The 12,686-nt window shown below is 35.2% G+C and overlaps 2 protein-coding genes across 3 annotated transcripts; one reads left to right on the forward strand and one right to left on the reverse strand.

The window, feature by feature from the left end:
* The first annotated feature begins 2,107 nt into the window (after positions 1-2,107).
* LOC105197578 (deubiquitinase OTUD6B) lies at positions 2,108-6,471 on the forward strand. The gene is made up of 4 exons (XM_011164027.3): positions 2,108-3,391; positions 3,527-3,935; positions 4,016-4,235; positions 4,547-6,471. The coding sequence occupies exons 1-4, from the start codon at positions 3,322-3,324 to the stop codon at positions 4,727-4,729; spliced, it is 882 nt and encodes a 293-aa protein (XP_011162329.1). The 5' UTR covers positions 2,108-3,321; the 3' UTR covers positions 4,730-6,471.
* On the reverse strand, positions 6,463-10,301 carry LOC105197579 (lysine--tRNA ligase). Of its 2 annotated transcripts, XM_039451432.1 has the most exons (9): positions 10,120-10,192; positions 9,726-9,919; positions 9,514-9,643; positions 8,636-9,085; positions 8,083-8,328; positions 7,565-7,987; positions 7,203-7,396; positions 6,904-7,066; positions 6,463-6,742 (listed from the first exon to the last, which is right to left on the reverse strand). In XM_039451432.1, the coding sequence occupies exons 2-9, from the start codon at positions 9,836-9,838 to the stop codon at positions 6,644-6,646; spliced, it is 1,818 nt and encodes a 605-aa protein (XP_039307366.1). In that variant the 5' UTR covers positions 9,839-9,919; positions 10,120-10,192; the 3' UTR covers positions 6,463-6,643. The 2 variants fall into 2 exon arrangements, with proteins under 2 accessions (XP_039307366.1, XP_011162331.1); XM_011164029.3 differs by lacking the exon at positions 9,726-9,919 and having other exon boundaries at positions 10,120-10,301.
* Between the last annotated feature and the right edge of the window lie 2,385 nt (positions 10,302-12,686).

Genomic DNA, 12,686 nt, shown 5'->3' on the forward strand with positions numbered 1-12,686 from the left:
TTTTAGCATTTTCTTTCAATTGTACATGCAATCGTCCATTTGCACCAATGGAGCTTAACTTTAAATTCGGTTTAATTTACTTTTTATTTTTTTCTCTAGTTCTAGGAATTAGAATTAGAATTTTATAGATACACAGATTGAGGGTTGGATAGTAACTGATTAAAAAAGAAAGTTAAACAATTCATAACTTTAACTTAATTTAGTTTCAAATGAGTTAATTAATTTTTAACTTTAACTAGTTATTTTTATAGTACATAAATTTTAACTTCAACTTTTTTCCCAAATTAATAATTTATTTCCTAACTTTAATTTAATTTAAAAGAAAAAAAAGGGGGGGGGACTTGCCCAACTCTGTAATCATGTCCTGATCTGCAGAGTGCGGATTCGTAAAACTCCATTCAAGGTGCGCTCACATGGGACGCGGAATGGCGGAACTGCAGAATGTTCGTGATTAATAGCGGCTTCATTTCGCCGATTCCGCTGCGCTAAGGTGTATTTTCCTATATCCCATTGAGCGGAAATTGCAATTAGCACTGATCAATCGCAAAAGTCTTCCCGTAGATCACTTATATGAAATCTGCCAGAATAGTGTTTATTGGCATTGATTGCGCATTTACAAGTTCCGCTCCATGAAACATAGGAAACAAACTAATGATCAGAAATCACAAACACATACCCTATAACACAATACTATTTAATATTAAATAATATTCCTAAAATATTAGATTTAATATTAAAAAATATTATATTCTCGGAATATTATTTTAATATTATTTTAATTTTTAATAATATTCGTATGATATTCTAAGAATGTTGTAGGGTACAGGGACGCCTGCATATTTATTGTTATTTGCGGGCTTTTAAAAAAATTAAAATTATGGTGCATTTGATCAACGAAGATTGTGTCAGAAGATTGTAAAATTGTATATTCTGTATACAATTGCAAAAAAAGAGAAAATCGCAATTCTTCTGTAGAATAAAAGTACGCATAAAAAGAACTTGAATAGGATAGATTTTACGAGAAAATCGAAAGGAAGAAGAGAAGAAAAAGCCTGAGAATGGCCATGTCCACGATTTAATTGATATGATTTTTCGAGACGCCATGACGCCATCTCTACAACGTGAACATACACTATGATGACAATGTATATACAATCGTGAGTCGGTTAATACCTCGGAAAGTGCATCAATCGCGTCTGTTGGCACACCTGGCGAAGGGATGAGTGCCAAGCGCGCGTACACGAACTTTAAATTTTTCCTACCCTAATTACCCCGGCTTATGCGCAATCTATTGAGTCGCAATTTATGCGAGCGCAATCAGGACGAGACACAAATACTGAAATGCGGGGTTAAATAAACAGTAGATACTCGTACAAATAAATTGACTCACCGTTCGCTGATCGCTCCGTCCAACTCCGTCTCGTAGTCTCAGCCGCCGCTTCCAAAGATCCAAGATCCTCCTCCTCTCGATTCATACTTGGCACAAACGCGCGACACTTGGTTCGTTTTCGGCACCTCCGGCACTCACGCCCGTCGAAAACTCGAGATACGGGATATGGGGCAACGGAGAAGACGTGATTGAACGCGCAACGCGATCCGTCCGTTCGTGCCATCCCGTCCGATTATTGTCGTCTGAGCGACACGAAGGATCCAAGATTCTCTTCACGACGATTCGTCTTGATTCATACTCGGCACGAACGCGCGAGCCTTTGTTTTCGGAACTCTCGAAACCCTCTGGTGCTTACGCGCGTGTCGGAAACTCGGAATAAGAGGCAACGGAGAAGCTGCGAAACACGATTGAACGCGACACGACGGATGTCGGTACGAAGGCCGACACTTCACTTTCGGCTGTCCACGACACTCTCGAAACACTCGCTCCCATCAAACACTCGTACGGGATGACGAGGATACGAGTTGAAATGCGACGCACCGCGACCTTTCGCCGTGCTCCCTAACCGACCGACTGCTGGCACTGCGTACTGCGTAGTGGCGTGACGTATGACTCACCACGTGACTGGCGCCTGCGCGCTGCGCGCCGCTACCGCCGCTGCTACGTAGTGCCAGCCATAATCGGTCGGTATGTCGATTAGAGGCGGAGGGGAAGGGGGAAGCGTCGCGGCGCATTTCAACTCGCATCCTCGTCGTCCCGTACGAGTCTTTGACACGAGCGAGTGTTTCGAGAGTTTCGTGGAGTGTCGGAAGTGAAGTAAATTGTCGGGCGTTCGTGCCAACATTCGTCGTCAGTCGAATGCGATGTATTGTGCGAAGTTGTGTCGCGTTTAATCGTGTTTTGCATCTTCTCCGCTGCCTCATATCCCGAGTTCCCGACGCAGAAAGATTATTGCAAGGAGCAAGTGCAAATTTTGCGAAGAAAATGCAGGCTCAAGCTGAAGAAAAATATATTGATTACTTTAGATTGCCACCTCAATTATTTGATTTTACTAAAATTAGTCGAACCTGTTATTATCAAAGAACAAAATAATTCGTGATCCCATTTCGCCTGAAACTTGACTACACATAACACTGCGGTTTTTAGCATCAAGAGATAGCATGAAATCGATATCGTAATGATAATTATTTGATGAATTAGTAAAATTAATAAATAATTAATTAATTAATTAAATATTTTGTTTTTCTTCCTGACAACACGTGAAAAACGAATACATGCGCAAAAGTTATTCCGCTGAAAACTGAAAAAGAAAACGGCGGAATCGACGGAACAAAGTCGCTACCAATCACAAACGTTCCACAGTTCCGTCAATCTCATGTAAGCGCACCCTCACTCATTTATCTGGAGGCATGTAAAATAAAAAATACATTTCCATGCAAAAATATTTCTTTGTTATTTCATAAACTTAATTTACTAAAATATTAAATTTATTTGATATCATAACTGTTTTTAGTAATGTAAGTTCAAAAAATTACGACATTCTATTTAATGTAATGTAAATATATACAATTTTGTAGCATTCTTAAATTTGCGTAGAATTTTTTTCATGAGGGTAACTTTTCAATTTCATTATACCATGGTTACGAGTTAGTACTGGTTGTTAGTACGCGTATCAAGACTATCAAGAGCTCGTGGTTCGGTGTAAATTAGGCCATTCATTCATGACGCATCATCCCTGCAAGATCGCTGACGTACAACGACTATTGGTTAACACACGTTGATTTTTGTCATGTGGCACGTTCCCTCTTCGCTTCTGCCTGTATTCTAGCGAATGACGAAACGCGACTCAGCAACAACGTGGTACGTGTGAACGTGTTCTTGCGATCAGAATTTTGCTCACGGCAGGCCGTAGAGGTTATATTTAAATTACGATGGCAGAGGCGGCGTTAACAGAGGAAGAGCTGATGCAAAAGCACAAGAAGGAACGCAAAGAATTGCAAGGTATTCAGATTGATAACAAAAATTTTCTCGAGCTTCGTTTTTGAATCGTTTTTTTATAACTTTGGTTTTTCGATGTTTGAGGTTAAAGTTCTCGCGCAATGTGGACGACTAATGCTCAATCTTTCTTAATCGTAGCGCAAATACAGATCCTGAAGAAATCCATCTGTAAAGGTGACAAGAAAAAAAAGAAAGAGATTACGGAAGAAATAGGGCGCTTAGAGGAGAACTTGGAGAAACGCCAAGTGGAGGAGGTGAACACATGGCGACTTGCTCATGTTACATTGAACGACAAGCAGACGGAGCCCGCGGAAGCGAGCGAAGAAGTTAGTACAGACAATTGCTCAGATCAGTCGTCACACAGGGTTTCCAAAGCGCAGAAGAGACGAGAGAAGAAAGCGATCGCGGAGAAGGAGCGCAATCAGCGGATCATTGAGCAGGAAGCTCTTAACGTTTTTGGCAAAAGGAATGTTGAGATAGAAGCCATAAAGAAGATCCTTTCTGAGCGAGACTTGATGATCTACGAAATTCCTAGCGACGGCCACTGGTAAAACTGGAAAACTTTTTTTTTTTTGAAGTTATGTTGCAGAGAATGAGAGATATGTGAAAGCTTGAATTTGTTTTTAGTTTATATAATGCCGTGGCACATCAGCTTAAAATAAATGGAGAGACGCCTCTTAGCCTGCACGATCTCAGAACAAAGACTGCTGACTATTTGAGAGAAAACATGAATGACTTCTTGCCATTTCTCTCCAATCCTGATTCTGATGATGTATTGACTCCCGAGGAGTATGAAAAGTACTGCAACGACGTAGCTGAGACAAGTGCTTGGGGTGGTGCTGTTGAGGTAAATAAATGTTGTATCCTTGCAAGCTACATCTAGTGGCTATGGTTTTTAGCAGAACAATTAACTCATAATTTTAAGATAATATATTTTTATAACTTAAATCTTTGTTTTTATCATAAGGTTTGAGATACAAGACAGTTATGGATGACTATTGTATGTTCCTACGACAATTGTATGTTCCTAAGATTTAAACAATGTCTTGAAGTTATAAATCATTCTGTCAAAGCTCTAAGATTTAATAAATTTTCCAATAATTTTTTTCTGGCTTATGAAGTATTAACGTTTTTTTATATAACATTTTTTTATTATAGCTACAAGTTCTATCACGTATACTAAAATGTCCAATCGAAGTTATACAAGCTGTGGGGGCTCCCTACATCATTGGAGATGACAGTAATGGCAAAAAGGTGATACTGACTTATCATCGTCATATGTACGAGTTAGGTGCTCATTACAATTCTGTTACAAAACATGTTCAAGATGAGGAGAGTTGATAAAGGTCTGCTTTAGAATTTATTTCTATTTCATTACAACAGTCTTCAACTTTTCTTACTGATCAATGTATTAATTGAGATGAATTAAGCATGTTTCAATTTACAAACATGTTTTTGCCCAGTCAATAAAATTAATTTATTTCACGTGAAAAATTTAATATAAATTTTCAAGTAGTATAAAATAATATTATCGATAAATATACAGTCAAATATTGATAAAGCTGCCAGTGAAGAATATTTAAGCTTCCAATGAGAATTGTATTTCTAAACTTTACATTATTGTGATGACTACTAATCATAAAATGTTTATAAATGAAATTCTTCAAATGTGTGTAGAGACTGTTAAAGAACTAAATGTAAAATGCATGTAATAAATTTTTTATAAATTAATAATCAGTTACACTAAATAATATACACAATAAGTTACACTAAATGCATAATGAAAATATAATAAAATATATTATTGGACAGATGTAATGTTAATAGTTACACACATTTTAGGAATTCTTTTTTACAGTCATTAGTTAGTTAAAAATATAAAATACATATCAATGAATCATCAGTAAACCAATATTTTCTTGTTCATTTCAATTAGTTTACTGAGTTGTGGCACATTGAGTGCACATTTAGAGCTAAACATGACTGAAAGTTCTATATAAATTCTACTAAAATAATAGATTTGCTGTAGATTCATGTGGTATATTTTTATCACATTTAATAAATATAATTATATCTTGAAGTTTTATATATTACAAAAGTATGTTTTAGTATCATATCAAAACTTGGTATTTGATAGATTATGTAAACGGTTAGCATATCATGCACTATTGTGTGTGATCTTCCTATATTAAATGGGCTTCAAGTTATATTTAGCGTTAGACGTGAGTCGAGAATGTGGACTGTATGGACGTTTAGATATATTTACTCAAATGTATTAGTACAGGTTATTATAAATACTTCGGCGGGTTACATGCGAGTTGATAGAGCCCTTGTGTTGTTACAGTAATTAAATTTATATAGAATTATATTTATTTTTCAAATAAATATCAGACAATATAAACATGCTGCCAGCAAATATGCTAATACTTATTATTAAGATTCGATGTTCTTTGGCTTGTTCAAAGAGATTGAAGTATATGTTATTCTCTTATTGAGTATACTATTTCGTGTTCATTGTTATAACAGTCACGTTTTGACTCAAGCGGTTATCAAATGTACACATACGAGAAATGTCTGAGATTGCGTTTTTCAAAACTGTACTCGGACAGTGGAATAAATTAACGATGTGATTTGATTTGAGAAAGGATAAGACTGTGTGTGTGTGAGGATACTTCTTTATCATTTTAACTCATGAGAATTAACTTTGGTCTTTAACTTTTCGAACAGGCTCTTCAACTATGTAGCTTAGTAATTCGTATTGTGAAGCGATTCAGTAAAGCATCTTGGAGTCTTAAATGCCGAGTACAAGAGTGTTCCTTAATTTATAAAAATTTATATAGTCTCTTAACAATAATTTGGACCATCTTGTGATTTGATCGTTTATCCATATAATAAAATGATAAATGAGAAAGATAAATATAAATGATTTATAATTACGGTGATAAGACACATTAAGGGATACTCTTATATATATATATATATAATGACATTGTTCTTGTTTTTGTGATTTTTGTAAAATATATTTGATTATATGTAATGGATGTTGTAGTCGGGTATCAAATAAATACATTATGTATAAGAAACATTATTTATAAACTTTAATTATTTTAATTTAATTTAATTAAAATAAAAAAAAAATACTTTTTTATACGAAGCCAATTATCAATTCAAGATAACTTTATACGCCAATAAAAAATTTCTAAGTGTTTTCCAAATCATTTAGTTGTATATATTTTTCTTTAAATAACTTCAACTTTATTTTTCCGCACTATCATTTGACGCTTTGTCATCTTCAGTTACTTCCTTGTTTTTATTTGGATCATCTGGCTTCATTTGAGGGAAGAACAATACTTCCTGTAATAATAAAAAAATGTATTTTTTAATGATATCTGTAATTTTTCTTACAATTTTCTTTATATATATTTTATTATTAATTAATTTCACAAAATCTCGATTTTCCTTTTCAAATGCTTAATGAAATATTAATATTTAAAAGTATTAATTTATATACTGACTTTAATATTATTAGAGTCGGTGAGGAACATTGTTAATCGGTCAATACCCATTCCCCAACCAGCCGTTGGCGGTAAACCATATTCCAAAGCTGTGCAGAAATTTTCATCAACCAATTGTGCTTCCTCATCACCAGCTGCTTTATCCTTTGCCTGCTGTTCGAACCTATATGCACATTTTTGAAATAATCAAATTTTTAAAACGTTCATAAAACTGAATAATTTAAATAAATGATTTTTATCTCTCAAAACGTACTGATAGTGGCACAAACTTTTAACAAAAATTAAATTTTTTAATGTACCTTTCTCTCTGAATGATTGGATCATTTAATTCAGTGTACGCATTACAAATTTCTTTTTTCATAACAAATAACTCAAATCGTTCAGTAAGGCCTTTTTCGGATCGATGCCATTTTGCCAATGGAGACATTACTTGAGGATGATCAATGATGTAGGTGGGATTGATACATGTATCCTCGATGAACTCTCCAACAAGCTATTCCGATTTAGAGTAACCAATATTATTGTATGTGGGAGATATAAATGTCTTAATATATATTTCTAGTATTTTTTTTTTCTTATATCTTCAGCTATGCACAGAATATTAAAATTACTAGACTTAAAAATGTTAAGTTCAGAAGTCGTTATTTGACCTATGTCTTACCTTATCTAATAACCTCGCCGATGTCCTAGGGGGAGGACATTCGATTTCGTGCTTCTCGCAAAGATCACTAAGAAACTTATTTGCCGTTGGTGTATTAAGCTGATCGGCGTCGGGCAGTTTGACTTGCACAACCTCTTCTAACGTTTTCATCATCGATATGCGCCTAAAAGGCGGCGTGAAATCGATCTCGTATGCCTTGCCTTCCGGTCCGTCCGGATGATACTCTATCTTGTAAGTTCCGTGTATCGCCTTCACCATGCCGGACACCATACTCTCTGTGATCTCCATTAGGTCATTGTAATCGGCATATGCCATATAAAATTCACAGGTAGTGAACTCGGGATTGTGAGTCAAATCGATGCCTTCATTCCTGAATTGCCTACCAATCTCATATACTCTATCGATCCCACCGACGACTAACATCTATTAAATATTTACAGTATCGTTGTACTTTACTTTTTTTTATTCTAAAAATAGATTTATTTTACACTCGATGGAAAGAAAGAATAATCTGATACCTTGTGATACAACTCCGGAGCGATTCTCATGTACAAATCCATATTGAGTTCGTTATGGTGTGTAACGAAAGGTTTGGCGATCGCACCTCCAGCGATCATATTCATCATAGGAGTCTCAACTTCTAGAAAGCCCATATTATCAAGAAACTTGCGCATGTAAGCAATTATCTTTGCGCGTATATGAAAGATTTGTCGAACCTTATCATTCAATATAAGGTCTAGATACCGCTGACGAAATCTCGTTTCCTGGTTGTGCACCAAAACATTTATCACAATTTGTACATGTTCACATAATGTAATTTTATAACATTGAATGTTGTATTGAATTATGGAATTATTATACAGAGTGAGCAAAAAGTACCAGATCGTTAAAATATCTTGAAAACATTTGAGAAAAAAATGTCTCCGTGTAATTAAAAGAATCATATTATGTAAAAAAATATGTCTTGTTTTCAAAATATTTTATCGGTCTGATACTTTTGGCTCACCTTGTACAACGATTCTAGTATCCATTTAATCCAAAATCACATTTTTTGGTGAATTTATTTCTTACTTTGTCCTTCAGACCAAAGTAGAGATGTGGCAACATGTGTAAACATGGGCTCAGAAGGGTAACAGAGCGTGGTATGATCGAGAATTCGCCCTTTTTACTTTTCGCGGGTTTGCCGACGATGCCTATGATGTCGCCTCTCTTAATCTTCGCGGTATCTGCTACAAATTTATCCTCGCTTTCGTACAACCTCGCGTTGGCCATCACTTGCACCTTGACACCTTCTCCACGAAGATCATAAAAGATCAGTTTAGCACCAGATCCTCGAATGGAGTGGACACGTCCTGCGATACTATGTACCTCGTTCTCGAGTGTTTCACCATCCTTCACGATATCTCTAAATTTATCGATGAAGTCCTCAAGGGAGATCGACACGTGAAACTTGTGTGGGTAAGGATTATCATTGATAGCTTTCAGTTGACTAACCAAATTTGACCTAAGCTTAAAATATTCCTGTAAATACATGTAATAAAATTAATAATAGAGCTTTCTGAAATTAGCTTAAGATTTAATAAGATTAATCTTGTATTATACAAGCTTGTTCTTGTTCCATATCTCATTTCATATTGAAGAGAAAAAGAAAAGACAAACCATGTAAGAAGTTCAGTTCCAGGATGTGGAAAAAAAATGAACCTAATAGATGGCAATCAAGAATTTGGAAGATATATTGAAAACTGAAAACAGTTGTTGAATCATATAAAATTTAAGCAAAGGCAATTATTTATCCATAAAATCGAAGAATGTTCACTCTTTGCAAGCTTTTGATAAAATAAGAATGAGTTTGTCCTGATATATATATATATATATATATATATATATATATATATATATATATATATATATATGTATAAATTTCTAATTTATAAGACTCTGAAATTTACATTTGGGCTAATTTCTTCTTCCTTGACATCCTTTTTCTCAGAGGACTGAGGCGCTGCTGCGAGTGCCTTGGTCTCCTTCTCAGCTTTCTCCTTGGCCTTCTGCTCAGCTTTGAGCCGCCTTTTCAACTCGCTGCAATCAGGATACTGTCTCAGCCCGTTTCTCTCAGGATCGAACATTATTGTATCGTGTATCGAATGATCCATTTACGCACTTCGTGGCAAACTGACGCGGAGACGTCTGACGCAACTTCGTTCCGTAACTCGCCAGCCAGGTTCGCACTACCGGCGTAATAATAACGCGAGCACTGTTTAACGTACCGAGCATGATCGCTGCGTCGAGCTACCGTCTCGAGATTAGACTTTAAACCATGTGACGCGCTTAGATCTTTCTACGAGATATCGTTATCTACGAGAAAAGGCAACACATAAGACCGCGTGGCGCCAAGCCGCATGTCGAACTTTTTTCCTTTTTAGGTTATGTCACCCATGAGGAAAAAAGTCGCGCGTTGCGAGCGATCCAGCAAAAAGCATCACGGCGAACCGGACAAACGGATATTCTACGGACACAGTAATCTCGTCCGACGTCGCGCGTTCGATTTTACTTACTTTTTCGATATCTTCTCGTTCATCACGTCCATATTGGCAAATTGTCACCGGAGAGAACCTTAACAGCACCGTTGTCAACTCAAAGTCGCAACAACCATCCCCTCCACAGTAAAATTTTTTCTATGAACGACTAGCGCTACTACTAGTGGTTCCTTTTGGGGTTTTGCTATGGACGAGATGTTGTTGCGGGCTCGAGTTGGCAACTTTGTCTCCGAACGGTCGTCTCTCTCTTTCTCACGATCTAGTGACTTTAGAGATCTCCGTACACTACCGCCATCAGCGTCCATATTCGCACATGCAACTATAGTGAAATTCATTTTTGCGACCCTGCTGATAAAATCGTGTTTCGCAAAATGGATATGGTTCGCGTCTATACTTAGAAGTGACGGAAGTGACACATAATTATGTCATACATTTTAAGATTACGTCTACACTGCCTATTTCTATGAACGCAGATTAACTTTGAATTTAGTTTAACTTATTCTTTAGCTTTCTTTAGTTCTAAGAATTGGAAAAAGATAAGGAATAAGTTGAACTGAGATCGACTTAATCTACATTGATGGAAATAAGCATGAGAGAAATATTAATTAAACGTTTATAGTTAAATAGTGATCAAATGAACTTTGTAATTACTCGGTACCAAAAAGTTAGTTACATTTAACGAACCATTTGGTTGTAAGTTGTATAAAAACAATTGTTTGGTTAAGGCTACAGACTGTTTGATCAAAATAATTAGATATTTAATAATTATAACTATAAAATTCATTTGATCACCATTTAATTAAACGTTTGGTGCATCTATCTCACTAAATATTTCTCTCAGTATAAATTATTTACGTTATATTTACACGAATCTTTTTTATGTAGATAATACAAATAATGTAAATTATTATAAATCGGATAATATAATACAGAAAAAAGTAATTGAATATAAGATTGTAAAGATATCTAATAACATTGATAAAATAAGAATACACGTAAAAAGAACGAAGCAAAATTTTTATTATTTCTGATTAAATCTGAGTCTTCTTTGAAATAGAATCTATAGAATACCGTTTACGTAATACTGATACGTATTTATTTGATACCCGACTATAATACCCGTTACATACGACCAAATATATCTACAAAAATCACAAAACATACGGGAACAATGTCATAATAGTGTGTAAACACTATTATCATCACGTCTTATCATCGCAATTCTAAATCATTTATATACTTCTTATCTTTCTCGTTTATCTTTTTATTACACGGATAAACGATCGAATCACCAGATCCAAATTATTACATAAAATTACATAAAAAACATAAAGTTAATTGGAAAACAAATAATGTTAGGAGACTATATAAATTTTTATAAGTAAGGAATATGTAAAATCTGTAATTCACGCTATATATGTACATATTACTATAGACTTTCAGTACTGACAATGACATTATATAGAAATGCAGTTTAAAATATAAAGTATTTTCCAAAATATTTTTTAATATTTGAAATAAGATATATAAAATATAAAAATGAATAAAATATAGTATGATTGCATTTAATGCAACTTTGATCTGACATGCCGATTACTGTACATACGTGTTTGCGCACTGAAGAGATGAGTGAAGTCATTGAATTGGTACAAAGATAGAAAGAAACGAAAATAACGATAAAAGTAAACAACTGAATTTATTACCGTAAAAATGTAACGACGTTACCATTACTGTTGTTGTAGACAGAAAAAAGTAACGATAACGGCATTACGAGTAAAGTTACTTTCCAACTTTGCTATCGCCACATGTGCAGCGCAGTGCAGGGCTGTGTGTTCAGAAACATCAGAGATACTTTATTGATCACCGAATTGAAAGGATAAAATGATAATCTGAGATCACTCGGGTGATGTTTCTGAACGCAGATTAGTACGCAGATTGTACGTGTGCGTTCAGCGGTTGAGCGGTGGCATTTTGCGGTTACAGGAAAAAGGCTGGGATAGTCGTTTGGAGGGTTTCTCTCCGTGCTATTACAGAAAGGATCGTCGCTGGCACCGCTCCATTGGTCAGACTGCAGGTGACTGCACGCGAGACTATTTCAAATTCCTCGACTGAGGTGCGTCTCGTAAAGTCCCGTTGCCAGCAATCGCGGTGGATCGGAACGGAATTTCCGCAGGAAGCCGCATTTCGAATTGTTCTCACATTTGCGATCGATACGAACAGATCTTTAAATGAGATTAAAGACGAGTTAAAAGCCGATCGCGATCTCGTAATTATACACGGCGAATAAAATGCTGTTGAATCAACATCAGTCTAGTATCGGAAATATCTGATTAATTCAATAACAGTAATGAAATGAAAGTTAATGAAACAAAAGATTAAAAATAAAAACGATAAACCGGAGTAATAAAATAACAAACATAGATGAATGAATGAGAGAATAAAATTTAGATGAATCAACTGTTTAATATTTGTGATAGCTCGTGATTCAATGTTTAATTGAATCAAGCTACGTTTCAATTTATATTACGGCATTTTTTTTTTCAATGTAAAATTGTTTAAAATCTTCGAGATTATTCAGTCCACGA

This window comes from Solenopsis invicta, chromosome 1 (assembly GCF_016802725.1).
Source record: "Solenopsis invicta isolate M01_SB chromosome 1, UNIL_Sinv_3.0, whole genome shotgun sequence".
Taxonomy (NCBI): domain Eukaryota; kingdom Metazoa; phylum Arthropoda; class Insecta; order Hymenoptera; family Formicidae; genus Solenopsis; species Solenopsis invicta.

Bases quoted from the DNA above. Each gene is read 5' to 3' on its own strand.
- LOC105197578 (XM_011164027.3), top strand. From the start codon at position 3,322: ATGGCAGAGGCGGCGTTAACAGAGGAAGAGCTGATGCAAAAGCACAAG. The intron at 3,936-4,015 runs GTAAAACTGGAA...ATTTGTTTTTAG, and splicing joins ATTCCTAGCGACGGCCACTG to TTTATATAATGCCGTGGCAC. The intron at 4,236-4,546 runs GTAAATAAATGT...TTTTTATTATAG, and splicing joins CTTGGGGTGGTGCTGTTGAG to CTACAAGTTCTATCACGTAT.
- LOC105197579 (XM_039451432.1), bottom strand. From the start codon at position 9,838: ATGCTCGGTACGTTAAACAGTGCTCGCGTTATTATTACGCCGGTAGTG. The intron at 9,086-9,513 runs GTAAATTTCAGA...ATGTATTTACAG, and splicing joins AAGAAGAAATTAGCCCAAAT to GAATATTTTAAGCTTAGGTC. The intron at 8,329-8,635 runs GTAAGAAATAAA...GTGCACAACCAG, and splicing joins ACTTTGGTCTGAAGGACAAA to GAAACGAGATTTCGTCAGCG.